General features: G+C 40.5%; 1 protein-coding gene across 1 annotated transcript in view; it reads right to left on the minus strand.

Annotated features, from left to right (window-relative positions):
• exoc2 (exocyst complex component 2) overlaps positions 1 to 17142 on the minus strand; it is a 48397-nt gene that overhangs the window by 20385 nt on the left and 10870 nt on the right. The window contains exons 2-9 of the mRNA XM_006797835.3: positions 16847 to 17004; positions 14841 to 15017; positions 13784 to 13901; positions 11533 to 11646; positions 9955 to 10079; positions 3128 to 3208; positions 1985 to 2130; positions 71 to 152 (exon numbers count right to left, since the gene is read on the minus strand). Of these exons, the coding sequence (XP_006797898.1) occupies positions 71 to 152; positions 1985 to 2130; positions 3128 to 3208; positions 9955 to 10079; positions 11533 to 11646; positions 13784 to 13901; positions 14841 to 15017; positions 16847 to 16964 (961 nt within the window). The 5' untranslated portion in view covers positions 16965 to 17004. The remainder of the gene's footprint in view (positions 1 to 70; positions 153 to 1984; positions 2131 to 3127; positions 3209 to 9954; positions 10080 to 11532; positions 11647 to 13783; positions 13902 to 14840; positions 15018 to 16846; positions 17005 to 17142) is intronic.

A 17142-nucleotide genomic window follows, 5' to 3' on the forward strand; every position in this document is an offset into this window, starting at 1 on the left:
TAATCACCATAACAATCAGTTTAGAAAAAGCCATGATCTTCATGCAATTGTTGAAGTTAAAGCAGTTTACCTTTTTGGAAAACAGGGACCTCAGTATTGCCAAAGAGAGACTTTGCTTTCTCATAGTCATTGATCACCACATCGTAATCTCCCTGGAAAGAAAAAATAGTTCATTTCATAATGTACAGTTTTTTTAACTCATCAATCATGAGACACACTTTGCATTTAAGCCTCTCTAGCTCCACCCTCTGGTTGACAATCATTTAAGCTGCGTGTTAAGGCCTGTGGAGAGTTTATAAATCAGATTCGGACACCTATACACCCCAATAATAATAATAATAATAATAATAATAATAATAATAATAATAATAATAATAATAATAATAAACATTTGTAAAGATCAAAAGTGCTTTAATTAAAACCTTGGCTTATACAAAAAATGGAAATCAGGAAGTAGAGGAAAAAAAATTGTGTACTTTGTGCCATTATGTGGCTTCAACGGTTGAAGAGCCATTGTTTTGCTCTACATATTAATATGTTTATGTGCTGCCTACTACAGACATTTCCACAGAAACTCAACTCAAACTTTTCAGGAGAACCAAGCCAGGATAATGTCCCAAACTGTCCTTTCTTTCATTTAGAAAACAGCAGGGCGCACTGTGCTGTAGTCCCACACTTACTAGTGAAAATGAAGCACCGTTTCTACTCTTACTAATCATTCAAAGCTCTTTATTCTACAAGCAGCATTTACTCACACATTATTACAGCACTTTATGCTATTCCCTGCTTTATTCTTGTCACATCCACACCAAATCCGATCCAAATCCAGGCACAGGAAGAACATGGAAACTCCACAGAGTGGTTAGAATTGTCACCTCATAGCACTCACACTGCATCACTGTGCCAAGTACTCTGTTTGTTTTAGAAATAGGAACTGCCTGATTAGAGGCTAAGGGAGAAAAATCTTCAGCCCACTGGCTTCCTGCGACTTCTCCTGATATTCACCTTCTCTATCTCCAGATGTGCTGACAGCTGGCAGCTTTAAGATCATTTAATGTATGATTCAACTACGGCCTGACGAATCCTCATAGTGCCTATGATGTAACCCATGTGAGTGCACTGTGTCATTGGCAGCATTCACGCCTGTGCTTGTGTACATTTCCTCACATATATTCTGATAGTTTCAGCAATCTCCCTCCAGGAATATGTTAACATTTGTAAGCTCCCACATATTTTTAATATTGAGTTTTTTAAATTGAGATGGTGATTGTGCTTCTCTCACTGATATATGGAAAAAAAATGCAGATGGAAATGCACAGGAAGAATTGATGTTGGTGAACAGGCTAATCCCAATAGCTGTGCACTGCCTGGACCCAACGTGTAGTTACATTTCTAGAGAGGTGCACGTTAGGTTACGCTGTAGGGTTTTAGAGGAGTTTGTGGTGATGATGTTGCTATAGCATACATTAAGTCAGGCGCTTGTGTTTCCACATCCAGCTCAGCTGATGAGGGCTGCATCTGAGGAAGTAGCTTAAGTGAAGTGAAATGAGGTAGCGCATCTCATGGGGGGCATTAGTTTTTATTTTTCCACCAACTAAACAATAATAAGTCACAGGACTGTTACGTTTTGATAGCTACATTAACTGAAACAGGATTAAATGAATGGTATAACAAATAAGCAGTCCTAAACATTGGCCAGAGTTTTCAGGTGCAGACTATAAAACAGATTTTCATCTAATCCATAACTCAACAAAAAACAAAAGTTGGTGCTGAGGGCAGACAAACTGAGTAAAGGTGGGTTATCACCCAGAGGATGGTTCACGTCCTGTTTAGAGCTGTGTATTTTTGCACTTGTTTTGCTGTTTCACATTGTCCACACAGGCTTTTTACCTTTTCTTTCTACACTAAAGAGTACTTGGTTTAGGAAATGATTGCGGTTTAGGTTAAAATGTGCCCATTAACACCTGAAAACAGGGTTAAGTACCTTCTGAATATTCCGTTCAATATTGAGTGGCAGGTTGAAGAGAAACTTGAAACGCTGCAGGACGTTGAGTGCATTGCGTGTGGAGTCAGCTTTGTCTTTCCGGCCCAAGACCTCCTGGAAGAGAGTATCGGCAGTATTGCTCGCTCCTACAAGAAAGACAAAGTGAGAAAGAGTGAGAGAGAGAGTGAAGGAGGCTGGAGAAAATGAGAAACTAGGATCCTATATAAATAAATGCTGATACCACATTTCCCTCTTATTGCTGGTCTCTGGTTTTCTTCCCGCTCTGGATGTTATTTGACACAGAGAGAGGAGCAGGAGAAGAGACTGAGCTGCTAAGGAGAAAGTGACGGCTATCTCTTAGTCAGGCTGCTTGGTGGGACCTTTGCACAGCTGACTTACTTCGTGGGTGGCCTTGGATGTGCCGTCAAATAGAAAAAAAACTCGAGTTCTTCTAATCAAAACAAAACTCCACCCGCAAAACAAAATCCCTGAAGGAAAAACAGCACGAGACCAAACAGGGGAACATCTAACATTTTTCCCTCACCAATCTTAGCTGTGACATTTCACAAGACTATTTCGTGATAGTCTGACTGGCGCCTTTGGTAGTTTGAATCTCTTGGTTTTTGGGGGCGAACGATAGACTGGACCCACTGGGCCATGGGCCCTCAAGTCTGGGATGAAAGCTATGTCCGGCTACGAGGTTTATTTATACTAGAAAAGGGGAAAGGACCAGCTTCTTGACCCTCCATTAGAGCAGTCCCATTATCATGTGTGACATGAAATGGCGGACACACGTGCACGCACACGCAGGATCTGCACGCTAAAAACAGAACAATCTGCAACGGTGAAACAATGTAGACGTGTTTGGTCTGACGGCACAGTGCATCAGAGTCTGTGGTGGTGGGTGATCTACAGCACTGCACTGGCTCGTTGCATACTCATTCTCTTTTTGATTTGTATTTTAATGTAGGCTATTCCTGGGCAGTATTACCAAAGCCCCGTGTCACTGAGATGTTGTCAAATTCTGGAACTTTTATTGTATTATTAAGATTTCTAAACTAAAACACCCCCTCAAAAAGCATCACAGCGCTCCGTTGAAAAGCCCTTGTGGAGTTTTCGTCTGCACACTTATTGAACACTTACTGTTGAGGATGTTTTCTAGCCGCTGAGTCATTGATCCCTCCACTTTCTCTGTGCCATCAGATTCCAGCTTCTGGTGGATAGCTGCAATAAATAAAGAAATCACTGTCAGCACAAAATTTAAAAATCATAACTTAAAGCATAGAGGGGTGAGAAATGCAAGACTGGTTTTACGTTCCCAACGGTGCAGAGTAACCAATCCCCGGGAACATTTTCGATTTCAGGAACCAAAGGTAAAACAAATAAACATGCCCTACCCCCGTGGTAGATGGCAGATAACTGCCTTGGTTCTCCACCCACAGATGCTGTTACTGAAGCCACACACCCCCATGGTTGTTCCCACGCAACAAGGACCTGACCTTGTCCCAGCGAACGACTGTATTGGATCAATTCACCTAACCAAAGCCATCAACAACAAAGTGTGGTGGTCTTGGGACATTTGGAGCCCTTTGACCTGGAGGTAATGTGAATCTTAAAATGTTTCCAATTTTGGGAAGAGCAGAGCTTGAGGTCTGTATACCAAAAATGACTGTACTGGGAGCGTGGTGGGGAGCAGGAAATCTCTGATGGTTTGTATCAATCACTTAGCAAGAAGAGCTTTACGCAGGAGAGGGATTTTTTTTTTTTTTTTTAAAGGAACGTGGGGAGAAAAGGAGGAAAAAAAATAGGGAGAGAAGGCAGCGGGGCTACCCCAGTATATAAATAAAGAAGTGGGCAGCTGGGTGGTGAGAGCTGCAGTGTGGGTTTATTGACAGAGTAGAAGAGAGTTGGAGAGGGTTTATAAGACTTTCTAATACACACTTGTGAAGCAACTCAAATATGTGACAAGCAGACACCTAAAGAATGAAGACAAGATAGAAACGGATGGCAAAAAAGGACAGTACACCTCTCAGTTTCCTTCTCTTCATTTCTCTGTCCTCCCTCTGTTGTTCTGATGCTGGCTGTTAGCAGAGCTTGACAGCAGAGGGAGCGGGAGGCAAAGTGAAGGGGGAGCGTTCTGAAAATAAATATATGGGTCCGTTCTGACAGACAGAAGCCTCAAGGCAGAGACCGAGGTATTCCTAAAAACACCCAGTTCAAACATGCCATTGCCTAATCAGTATGGACGTCACTGGCTTCTTGCTTTTGAGCAGCAGAAAATGAGGCCAGATGCCGGTTTGGTCAAAAGCTCAGAAACGTGGGAGTGTATACGGGAGATGGCTGAATTAATAGGACTAAACACAAAAGAAGACACACGCATACACTGAAGGTCTGCTTCATGTCTCCACACCCCTCCTTGCCCTACTGCCAGTTTGCGTGTCCTCAGCATGTGTCGCACACTGAAGATCTCATGACGTCACAGCTAACCTAAACATTAGGTCAGGGTCCGGATAACACACGAGCCAGGACCTGAGGAAGAGCTGCAGCTCCTGCTTAACTTCCTGGAACCGTCGAGGCAAAAAAAAGAATAAGAATAAAAATACAGTGTCCCTGGTTTCTAAAGTCGGAGATGTTTTGACTCCAGCAGGGGATGGGGACTCGGGGAATAGGCCCTGGGAATCGTGCATTTTTGGAACACGGTAGCTATTCCGCTTCCTGCGTCAATGGGAGACTTCCTTTTCACACAACAATGAAAAACCACAAATTTCAACATTTTAGTGGCAACAACCCCAGAGTCCCTGACGGACTGTCAGTCAGTCAATCAGCCAGTTTGTCTGCGTCCCAGAAGCATGCAGACAAACTGGCTGACTGTGTGTGTCTGGCTGATGGCTTGGTCACATTTGTCACTGAGACTCCATGACCAAATGTTCACCACAGCCAAACCCCATCCATGTGTTTCACCGGTGTGTGCTGGTTCACAAGCAGTGGGTTTCTTTTGTTGTTTGTTTTTTTTTTAAACTGCTAAACAATTCCTTTCTAAACATAAACAAAATACTTTGTAATCCACAGAAATTTGGTGGTATAGAAAAAAAACCCAAAAAACAAACAAACATGTACAAGTGAACAGGGTTTCTTCAGCAGCATAAAAATAACACCAACACAAAACACTACCTTAACTATAAAACAGAGCTCATACATGTTAAGGAATTCGAAACATACAAATTTACAAGGGTTTAGAGCTGCTTAAAAATGTACATTTGCAGCATTCCAACTCAAGTGGCCTCCAACATCAGGACTGGCAGGGCTGAGTATATCTGGCAGTAAGCTTGATCAACAAGTATAGTAAAAGCAATTAGACTGTTAGCTTATGTGACAGGAATCCATGCAATTTCTGGTCATTTCTGACCCTCTGACAAGAAACAGAAAATCTTTACTCCTCATTAAGTGAGGAAGATATTTACCTTTGAAGCTGGTAAAGCCTTTTTCAGAGGCACTGAAATCTTCCCTTTACAGAACGTAAGATTTCTACCTTTGCACTTCTTGGTAACTAGTACACTTGACAAAGTTAAGCATGACTTTGTGTCTGATACCCTATTAACCTAATTCTACGTCTACCCAGGGCTGGTGTTCAAAGGCCTTTGTTTCAAAAGTGCAAACATGAATCTGTTTTTTTAAACAGCATCTGACTGACACTTTATTTGGTTGTGACTTCACAAATTAGTATTACCAAATGGAAATTAAAAACATGTTTAATCTATTTATATACATTTTATTTACATTAGATTTCTCTCGGCGCTTGGTCTTGTTATGTGTTGGTGAGCTTTTTTTTTTTAGCTCCTTTGTGCAGTGAACATGCACTCTTGCAATATGCTAGTGCAGCACTTCATAACAAAAAGGTTCTGGAGTTGAACCTGCTGCTTGTCTGATTAGTCTGCAGAGGTGTGAAGGAGGAAGTTTATCCAAAGTAAAGTTTAAAGAAACATTTTGTTTTGAACAAGCTAACAGGACTACTTTTCAGTTTTCACTTAACGTCATCACTATTTAGATGTTCTTCTCAGCTCGTTTTCTACTGGGTAAACTTGTTTCTTGATTTGCCAAAGTCTAAATTAGATAAGGTGATATGAGATTTTATTTTGCCATTTGTGCTGGAGAAGCTTAGCTGTACTGGAGAGCAATTAAGAGGCAATTCTTTTGGACAAGAAGAGAGGGAGAGGCAGAAAGTCCACAGATGTTCAAGTCAGAATCCTGCTATTGGTTCTAAACATTTTCTAGCTGCCTCATTTCTTTTCCTACATTTGGCTCCTCTCTGTTGTTTCCACCTTGTCGGCAGCAGTACACTTACATTGAAGAAAGAAAAAAAGCTCCAGACGTCGCCTATTAAAGTCATCAATAAAAATCTCACATGCAAGCAGAACTGAAAATAAACAGGAGAGGAGACGAGAATGTTGTAATGGTGACGAAGAGGCTTGGAAGCATTCAGCAACTTCTAATGCAGCACATTCTGAACTACGAGAACACATAAGTGCCCTGTTAAGTTTTTCTATTCACTGTTAATTTTTTTCTAATTCTAATGGACACTTTTCAGATGAGGTTCATTTGGACCAATTCAGAACTGCAGAGAGCTGCCAAACATCGAAGAGAGACAAAGAAAGGATTCACAGTTGCTCTGACAGCTGTGTTAACGAGGTCTGGCAGTATAGCTGGCAGGCTCTAAAGCAGCATGCTGGCTGGTATGTCGGTTTGGCTGACCATACATAATGTACAAAATAGCTCCACTTGAGCCACCCGTTTTGGGCCTCCACTTCATTTTTTATGACTGAAAGTCAAATTTTGGCATAAAAAGGATGCTGCAGGCCTGCAATGAGTCATAGTGAGCAGACAAGATTCAGGAAGTTGAAAAATGAATTTTTAGTCATAATTCCTCTTCAAACATGAGACAGTTTCTGTTCTTAGTTCACTAAAAATGTCTTTTGAAAATCAGTGGTCACACAGCTTGAACATAAAGAAATATCTCTAAGCAAAGCTTGAAAAATCTACACAGATGTTGAATTTCTTTAATAAAAAAGGTTCTTTAGTCAACTGGAAGAAAGTTAATGTGACAAAAACCAAAAACTGCTAGTTTACACATTAGGAAGATTAATAACACCATTAGTAGTAATTTGAAGACACATTTCATGCCATCTGATTATGTAACACCAGTGTTGGTCAAGTTACTTGAAAAAAGTAATCAGTAATTAATTACTGATTACTTCCCCAAAAAAGTAATCCCGTTACTTTACTGATTACTTATTTTCAAAAGTAATTAATTACTTAGTTACTTAGTTACTTTTTAAAAACATGATTTACAACCTGAATAGGTGATAAAGCGATAGATCTTTCAGCCCAATTCTACTTTTTCTACATAATCCATCATACAAAACGTAATCAAATGGAAAAGTCCCTTTTTAAAACTTGTTTTGTTAGTTTTAATCTTTTAACTTTATGCATGAAGCAAAATTTTAATTATATGCACCATTCTCTGACTGGAAGAAATTTGTTTAACATTTAAACCTATTTTCTGCACATTCCAGCACGTAATATATATATATATATAAATTTTTTTTTTTTTTTTTTTTTTTTTTTGTGTTTACACTCACTCTTTCAGATGCAAGTAAAACACAGCAGAAAATAAATAAAGTCAAAGACTAGCGGTCCTTTTGCTCTATTTTCACCTGTAAAGCAGGAGTAGAGTAGGCGGAGGTTTATCCTGGTGCAGGTGTGCCGCAGCGGTCAGTGGAAGGATACGGCAGTTTCTCTGTGAGTTTCTCATTACGTCGTAGCTACTCGGTGCTTGCTCGGAAGTTTAGGGGGTTTTTTTCGCTGTAAAAAGAAGTTTTCTTCCCACGCACAGCGGACACTAATGTTTTTGTCACTTTTTATGGAATCAAACTCAAAATAAGGTCAGTACTTCCACGCTTTAAACGCTGCACGCTCATACTCTCTCCCGCACTCGATATATGATCCATTGTTGATCTGCACACAGCTGTTGTCACCAACGTCGCACTCGCTTACGTCACTGTCATGAGACATTCTCGCAAGAAAATCACGGTTTTAGTAACGCAGCGTTCCTACGGGAAAGTAACGGTAATCTAATTACCGTTTTTGCAATAGTAATCCCTTACTTTACTCGTTACTTGAAAAAAGTAATCGGATTACGCATTACTGCCCATCTCTGTGTAACACTATATATACTACATTCACAGACACATACTCGTGAAATACCTGTGACCTTCTGTTAGCTTAGAAATGCTCCACTACATTCAGCAATTAGTTTCTTGGTGTGTCTGCATGCAATGAAATGGTTGGCCATGTTGCGTACCGTCGGGTGAGTTGAAATATTGAGCCGTCTTCAGTTCTCTGGAGATGAAGACAGCCCCGTGCTAATCCCGGGGTGCCCAAAGGTCACCACCAAGTCAAATTTAAGACTTATTAAAAGCACTTTTTAAATTGAACTTGTGACATTTTGGGGGGAGTCATAGAAATATCAAAGAACAGAAATATCATCATCTCAAGACATTTGTCATTAAGAGTGATGCTTCTCATTTCTACAGATTAGCAAGCAGGTGGCAAACAAGTTCAGAGGCCTATTGATACCCACTAAACCAAATCATGATGGGTTTTAGTATTTTGGGGGGTAATTTTCTGGCTACAATCATTTAATTGGCTAATCTATCCTGTCAGCCAACTGTTAACTCTGTTTATAAGTAAAAAGCCTGAAAGAGTTAGTCAACCTATGAAGTACGAGCTTAACAACACAGTCCTACTGGGAAATCTAAATGTGTTTTGATGCACCACCCAGGAGCACCACCCGTAATGTCATACAATGACAATAAAGAGATTCTTCTATTTCTGTTTTAGAAAGGTATTATGTGCTGGAAATTCATGTGGTAATGTGACTATACTACAAGCCTTTAAGATTTTAAAGGTCCATTTAAGACATCTGAAGAATGTTTAGGGGAACTTAGTCATCCTGAATTCTCTGTTGGCTCCACGCAAATTAATTTTCTATATAGTTGACACAAAGTCTTTGGTAGGTGCTGCCTTATATCCATCTCAGAAAATTCACACAAGCCAGAAAGCATCACAATAGTATGTGCTTGTGAGTCACAGGTCACATGAGTCCATCCATGGAGCACTGCTTCCCTTCAACCCCTGGAAACTGTACATTTCCCATTGGTGCAGTGGGCACACAGTAGGCACGCTCAGTCTGAACGTGAGAATGGGTGCGCATTGTTGCCATTGGTCATATTGGGTCTGTTATCGGCACTATCAGTCCTAATACTCTGGCGTGCATTGTGTTGGGCTGCTCCGTTTATTTAGATTCAGCCGCTAACAATGAAAACATTGCCTCTCTTCCAACCGCGGCACAAACATACGGAAAGCAATAATAATAATGATGGAGGCAGAAAAGTGTACATATAAATAGTAAGGGGAAGTAACTGAGCAGCTAAGGCGGGAGCAAAGGGTAAACAGACAAAAGTATGAATGATGAAGTGAACAATCGATTTGAGGTACCTGGCAGAGCGACAGCCGTCGGTCTCTGCTACCTTGAAATCTTTTTTGCATGCAGAGGTCAGTGAGTGTGTGCATGTGTGTGTGTTTACGTCGACTTTTCAGAGTGAAGCGAGAGACTGTGTGTGACAGGTGAGAGCTGATCTCATTTTGATGGAGGTGAATTAACTGTGTTGTGGTTGGCCAGTGCAACTTCAGTGCCAAGTAGAGGGCTTTCACACGGCATCCAAATGAGCCTCTTTAATCAACTGCTGCTAAACGGCATGTGGGGAAAAAAAAAATCCAAAGACGCACTCTTCCAAAAATCAAGAGCCATTTTCTAAGAGGAGAGTGAAGAGTGATGATTTGTAATGTAGTGTATTAATCAGACATCATTTGGGGCGCTTCCACAGCACACAAAAATGTGTTAATTCCCTCACCTGACAGAGCGTCCTGAGCCTCAAAGAATGTACTGAGGCCTCCTTTCACATAGGCCAGACTCCCCTCGTTCTTCTTAGTAGCCTGCTTCTTCAGATTACTGGCTGCAATCTTCAACTGATCGAAGCTGTGAAAACAACAAAATGACACTGTCAGTATATTAAAGCTACAACTAATGATTACTTTCCATTTTTTTAAATAAAGACATAAACCATGAAGGTTTTGTGCAACCAACAGTCCAAAACATACAGTCATATTTTTGAAACTTCGTGCGTGTGTTTCTGTATGCGCAGAGACACACGCACATCTGGGGGCACTTTGAGTGCGTGTGTCTGTGTGTCAGTCTCCTCGGTGAGGTTTCCTCCGCAGGAAGAAACAGTCACCCAGTGAGGTCCAAACAGAGGCCCCTGCTAATGCTGAATCCCGGGGTCTGGGTTACTGGAAGGCTAAGCAGGGGGAGAGGAAGCCAGGAGAGTCCAAAATAACTCTCCTCTTCTCTGCCCTGACAGCCTTTTGGGTCAGCAGGCTGCCTTGTCTACATGTAGAAACTTAGTGAAGAAAATATAACCTCATTTCAATGGCAAAAAACAAAATCATTTATTACTGGCTACTACCTATTTATGTAAATTACTCTGTGATGATCTCATCTGTAAAATTAAAAACAAACAACCCACCCCACTTTTGCATCTTCTTAGGTAATTTTCTCTATAATAATTATGTTGTTACTGTCACACAATTAGAACGTAACAGATAAGAAAAAAGACAGATATGCAATTTTGTGATAAGCAGTACATTAAACTTATTTAACAAAACTGACTATATAGTAAATAGTGAATGACTTCAGATTCAGCCCATGTGTACATTATTCAGTTTATTCATTGCAATCCCCTAGATTGCACTATATGGTGATAAATTAGATATTAGAATTAGATCAGATATTTTATTACTGCACTGATTTATACAGGAATATTTGACTTGTTTCAGCTAATTGTCAAACATGATGGCGTCTGGGACTAGCCTGCAGACAACCTAAATCCAGCCTGAACTGCTACTTAACTCAATTCCAACATAATGATCAGATTGTTACACTGGAATGTTATAGTTTTCCTTGTAACCTGCAACCATATTTTAAATCAGCTGTTAACATACTAGTGTTAGTAATGTGTGGCCCTCTGATTATTTTATCCAAGTCAGTAGTTAGTAAAGTCATAAGATCATAGCAGCACTAATCACACCTATTGGCAAGGAGTAATATTGGAAGAGTTCAGTCAAAGAGGCACAACAAAACCAGCAGCAGTTGCTGAAAAAGATATACGAGCCTTGAGTTTGCTCCTATACCAGGATTAGTGTGTGAGTTTTACTGATGCACCTTATGTATTACGCTGTAAGCTCCTGTCTTCTGTCTAATTAATTGAGTTAAAGAAAATATGAGCTTCAATTTTTGGTGGACCTCTGTGAAAGGTAGAGATATTTTACTGCTTGTTTTTCTATTCTATTTTTCTATTTTCCTTTCCTCCTTCCTATTGTTAGTTATGAGAGATGGTAGCTTAACATGAGTGACAAAGTAGGAGCTTGTGTACCTGGAGCCTGCATGGTTTTCTATGAGATACCAGGTCGCAGAGAAGTTCTCACTGGTGAAGTCTGCGCTCATTCCTGGAAATGTCAGCTCCAAATCTTTAGGTGAGATTTTGCCTCTGAAAGAAGACCGAGAGAAAAAAGACGAAGATAAAACTCGACAGTTAAATAAAACAAAAGAACAGAGTAAAAACTGTGGTGGAATTAAAATAAAGAAAATACCCGTATAAATGTTTTTATAGTAAACTGTGTGTGAGCAGACCTTCGTAAAACAATTGAAGTCCTTTTTAAATGTGACGTGTGGGAGATCAAGTTCTCCAGCAGGGGGCAGTATCCGGCGGGGATGTACTGTGGCTGGGAGAGCTTGGCGTGGGAAGTGCAGTGTGTGACGCCTGGTTCCCCCTGGAGGACCCAGTACTCATTAAGGAAGCTTGATCTTTACTAATGACCTGTGGCCTACACAAACTAAACCCCTCCCCACCACCAGCACCACCACCACCCACTCTGCAGTCACACATATGTACAAAACCCACATAAACAGTGCAGCATTTAAGTAACAGAAACACAAAATCCATATAAAAGAACACACTCGGTGACGTACTCGCACGCAGGCGTGCACACACACACACACACACACACACACATACACACACACACTCCAGTGTTGCTCTCATTATGCACCTATTTAAATCTAATATACATGCTTCTTTTGCATGACTTATAATTTTTTCCTATTCTCTGCTGTAGTTGATGTTTTGTCATGTTTGCTGTCCTTATATGCACCTCTTTTATTAGTTCAGCTGGAGCCTTCTTCCTGTAAATCAGGGTTTTTCCCTTCGCACCATCCATTGCTCATTGGGGGCCTGTATGATGGCTTGGGAAATTTTATCTCTCATAAAGAGAGGACTTTTGCTGTGAACGGGCATGACATCTACATAAAACTGAATTACTTCCTAGCCTGCTTGATTCCACTCGGAGCATGGATTGCAGCAGCTCTGGCTTCAACTTGTGATAAACCGTGCTCATCCTGTACAGATAAATTTTACTTCTGCTATTAATGCTAATATTTAAGTATGCAGGAATCTGACCACATGCAGATGCCGACACCATTTTCTTTTATTTTTGCTTTGTAACTTCTCCATCTTTTGTGGCAAGCAAACACTAAACAAGCATTTTTTTAGCTCCTCATCAAGTTGCCTTTCAACATTTAGCTAGGGCCAACTTTGTTAGTAAACCTTGAAATATCACCACTGACAACAGTAAATGTTATATTTGACAATATGTTGACAAGATGCTCAGTCAACAAAGCTGGCGAACCCCTAATTTACTGGTCTTTGTAATGCTCCACAGGTAGCTTTTTATAAGCTTGGATATTAACAGGTATTACCCAAGCATTGTACCCCTGGTAGGAAATACAGCACACATAACAAACAGTTAATATTCAGTGAGTGTAACCATTTAATGCTCAATCTGTCTGAAGTTGTTCAAACACTTGGAAGTTTTAACTAGTCCAAGCATTACGTTATGAACAGCTGGTGCAAACAGCCCAGCTGAGTAACCTTTCAGGGACATCACTACACAAAAATGTACACAAACACACAGACCAGACAGACAACAGGGTGATGCTTTATGATGAACCAAAAACATCTCTACCTTCTGAGTGCCTTTGTGTAACAAATTAAGAGCAACTGCTGGGACACAGATAGCGATAGCGTGTTTGTATATTATAATCAAAGAGAATCTTGTATGCTTCACATAGTGCCTGCTTAATGCATCCCTAGGAGCAAGTGAATGCTACAGCCTGTTTATGGGGGTCTTGCTCCTGACCATGAGCGGTCACTTGCCCCCGGCCCCTAAACCAAACAAACACTAAGCTAGAAATGCCAGAACATGACAACGCAAACTATACATTACAACTTGTGTATTCCCTGCCAGGCACGTGGGAGGCAGCAGCATGTTCGCTGCTCTCAGGCGCTCTACAAATGTGTGGGTTTGCTGCCTTAGCTTTTATCTCTTTATCGTCATCCTGTCTGCTTTATACACAATTATTGTGTTTCCACTGCCTGTGTGAGCGGTTAGAGGCTGTTCAGCCATTGCTGTACTGGCATAATATTTCAAACGCTGGCATATGGGGAGAGTTTGTTTCTGTTTAGGGATGTAAACCATGACTCAATGGCTGGAGCACTTGTGTTTATGGCGGTGGGATCATGCCGAGCCATTTTTCTGCGTGTGTATTTGTACGCTCTTGGTTCATACTTGTCTATGTCGATGCCCAGGGGGTTGCTGGGGCGCAGTGACAGCGGAGAGATTCCTTTGTTGCGGTCTGTCCTGAAGGTTAATTCATCCACCCATACCGCAGACTGATCTAGGATACCTGCGGACAGGACAGGCGAGACGCTGTGACCGAGATATCCTCCATATTACAGATGTACTCACACACACACACACACAAACAGTGACTCAAACATGCAAATGCACAACAAATATGCATTTATTTTTCAGTTGTAAATTATTTTAACTTAAATTTAGTGCAAATTCTGACCACTGTACTCTGAAGATACAGTACCTGACCTAAGTAATTACACAGTACACTTGGAGGCTCTTGTCAAGGAATTTATAGTGACTCAAAACTTTGTAACTTCACTAAAAACATGCAACATATACATGGCACAAAGCATGTGTTGAAAACACACATTCTTTTGTGGTATGAAAAACTGACGAACATGGCCGGCCTTAGTTAAACGCTAATGCCAACTTTACAGCCAAAAGAATAAACACAGTCTGCTCATTTGAGCAACATCGCTGATGTGTGGTCGACTTCAGCCAATCACACGTGCCTGTGCCTTTTCATCAGTTTCTGGTCAGAATGTTTCAAGTTAAATAAACAATGTGAGTTCATCTAAAAAACATCACTGATGTGTGGCTGGCTTTAGAGAATCACACATGCTCAGTTAGTCCTATTTTTTTTCTTAAAAATCATTAATTGTTTTGTCAAAATTATTATTATGTTTTTTTCAGTTATGGCTATTTTTTAATGTCCTCTCCCTCAGGTCACTCATTTTTCCTCCATGTAAGGTTGTTTTTTGCTTTACTCAAATGCTTTAGCAATGAGTGCCATTTGTGGCTAAATAACCCAAATGTTGAATATCTTCTGACATTTATATACAAGAAGAGAAACACAATGAATAAAGAGAATTTAATGCTAAACTAATGTAAATAATCATTAGCTGCAGCCCTTATTTAAACTTGTATCAGCTCCTTTTGTCCAGGCTCGCACATAACAAATGTCATGAGGGTGATATCTCAATCTTACCAATCCTCTCTGGCCTTATTAGTTTAAAGGAGACCGTAGAGGTGCCGAGACCTCCGGACTTGGTGGTGACGATGATCTCTCCCTTGTCGTCTTTGGCAGGTCCCACGCGGCACACTATTTTGCTGGCTGACATCCACTCGGCTGTCAGCAGGCAGTTGTGACCGCAGATGGACAGGCCTGAGATGGAAGGGAGAGGGAAAAGGTGGAAGGAGTGAAAGATACAGACATGCAGTGACAGGGCAAACAAACAAACTGCAGCACACGCAGACACACAATCTAAAACAAGAGGAGCTCACTTTAGGCAGCTCTGACGTCTATCAGCGAGTTTAGTCACCCGGGGTCAAAGTTCAAGTTGGGGTTGCGATGGGTGTGGGTGGCCTTGATCTTCCTTCCTCTCACTCAGCTCCTTGAAGCTAATGAGTGCCACTTCAGTGCTAAGTGGCTCATTACTTTCACAATGTGCACTATGCCCCTGCATCTGTCATCCTTTTTTAAAACCTCTTACTAATACTATTTAGGCACTAGAAGGAATACACAAGGATTAGTTTGATATTTCCAGCTGAGGGGATTCAGAAAGCTTCACGTGTGTATAATCAAACGTTACAAAAGCCCACAAAAGCCGATCAACAAATAGCCCATAAAACCGTGAATAATATGCCCATTAGAGCCCCATTTCCTGCCTCTGTTCTCTACTGGCCACTTTGTTTGAATACATAAGCACTCACACACATTTGTGCATATCTAATTGTATAATTCCAGGCCCTGGGGCATTCATGGTTAGAAATAGACCTCTATCACTGGCCAGTTCATGGCTTGCCAAGTGTGTGAGTCTTCTGGACTGCCCCCCTCCTTTCCTCACCTCCAGTAAAATCACAGAAGTAGGATATCAGTGTGATGACAACAAGATGGTGGTAGCCCACCTGCCTGAATAGCTGTAGAATTATGTTTTTTGTTTAATGAAAAATAACGTGAAAACTAATTTTCACATTAGTCTATGCTAGATTTGTAAAATGATCGCAGTAAAATGTTTTTTGAGAGTAATCAGTCACACAAAAAGCAAAACAAAAGTCAAAAGTCAAAGTTTATCTGGCGAATTTGGACTTTTTTAATGGGGCATTTTCTATATGTATGTTTGTGTGAAAAAAGTAAAGGTCATTCTAAATGTATAAAGAATTTACAGTACAAGAAACTGTGATTACAACTGCAACAAAAATGAAAGTAAGTATTATATTTTAAGGACTTTATGAACGGTGTTGGCCTACTTTTGGAAAGATTTCTATTTTTCCATATTTTTCAATGCTTTCAATATTTGTCAGAAATTAACAGTTGAGTGTTGCTCACATGTGTTAAAAATTTGATACAATATTGATTGCATATTTGGGGATTATCTGAGTAAAGTTTAAACAGCTCTGTGCTCAATTTATGAAACTGTTGTGAACTGGTCATGAATTTCTTATTCCAGACCAGAAAAAAAACGGGTATCGTTCCTGTTTTACATAATAAATAATGTAAAACAAACTCAACAGCAGCTGCTTTAAAAATAGGAATTGGGGCTACATCAATAAAAGAAGCGAATGCAAGTGACAATTACAAAATATTCAAACCAGCAACTTTCTCTCAGTGAACCACATAGTAATACAAATAGTAAATAAACATATGAAAATAAGTCATCATTCATTATTTATAGTTTTATTTTCACTCCTGTTAATTAATTAGTTAATGTGTTGATATCTTGTGTAGACAGTTCTGTGTACAGATCTAAAAATGTTGATAAACTGTATATTTCTGTGTTATATTCATTTGTAGAAATACACGTGCACATTTGAGTATGGAAAAAAAACAAAAGAAATATGGATAATTAGCATGCAAAACAGGACCAAGTTAAATACGGATGTCACTCCCCATAAAAATATCAATACTGAGACATTTATAGACATTTATGTTACACAGTACAGTACAGACAGAGCCGCCTGTGTGGTTAGCTATGTGGTTAGAAAATGGATTACCGATGAGGTCGGCTGGGCCTGTGCCCAGGTTCTCTCCACGGATCGTGACTTTGGTCCAGGCTGCACCTTCTTTGGGCGATATGCCCGTGACGAGCGGGGGCTGCCGGGCACGAGACATGGTGACCTGAGGTGAACAGGTAATCTGGGTCAATCAGCACCTGGTCATGGCAAAAGAAAGAGGCATACACAACAGAATGAGGTCAGTAACACGGAACGCTGCACACTGACAGAGCAATCTGTGTAAAAATCAATGAAGCAGCCTACAGACAGAACATTAAACAGAGGTTTGGACAATC

Source organism: Neolamprologus brichardi, chromosome 17 (assembly GCF_056152115.1).
Source record: "Neolamprologus brichardi isolate AB-2024 chromosome 17, ASM5615211v1, whole genome shotgun sequence".
Lineage (NCBI taxonomy): Eukaryota > Metazoa > Chordata > Actinopteri > Cichliformes > Cichlidae > Neolamprologus > Neolamprologus brichardi.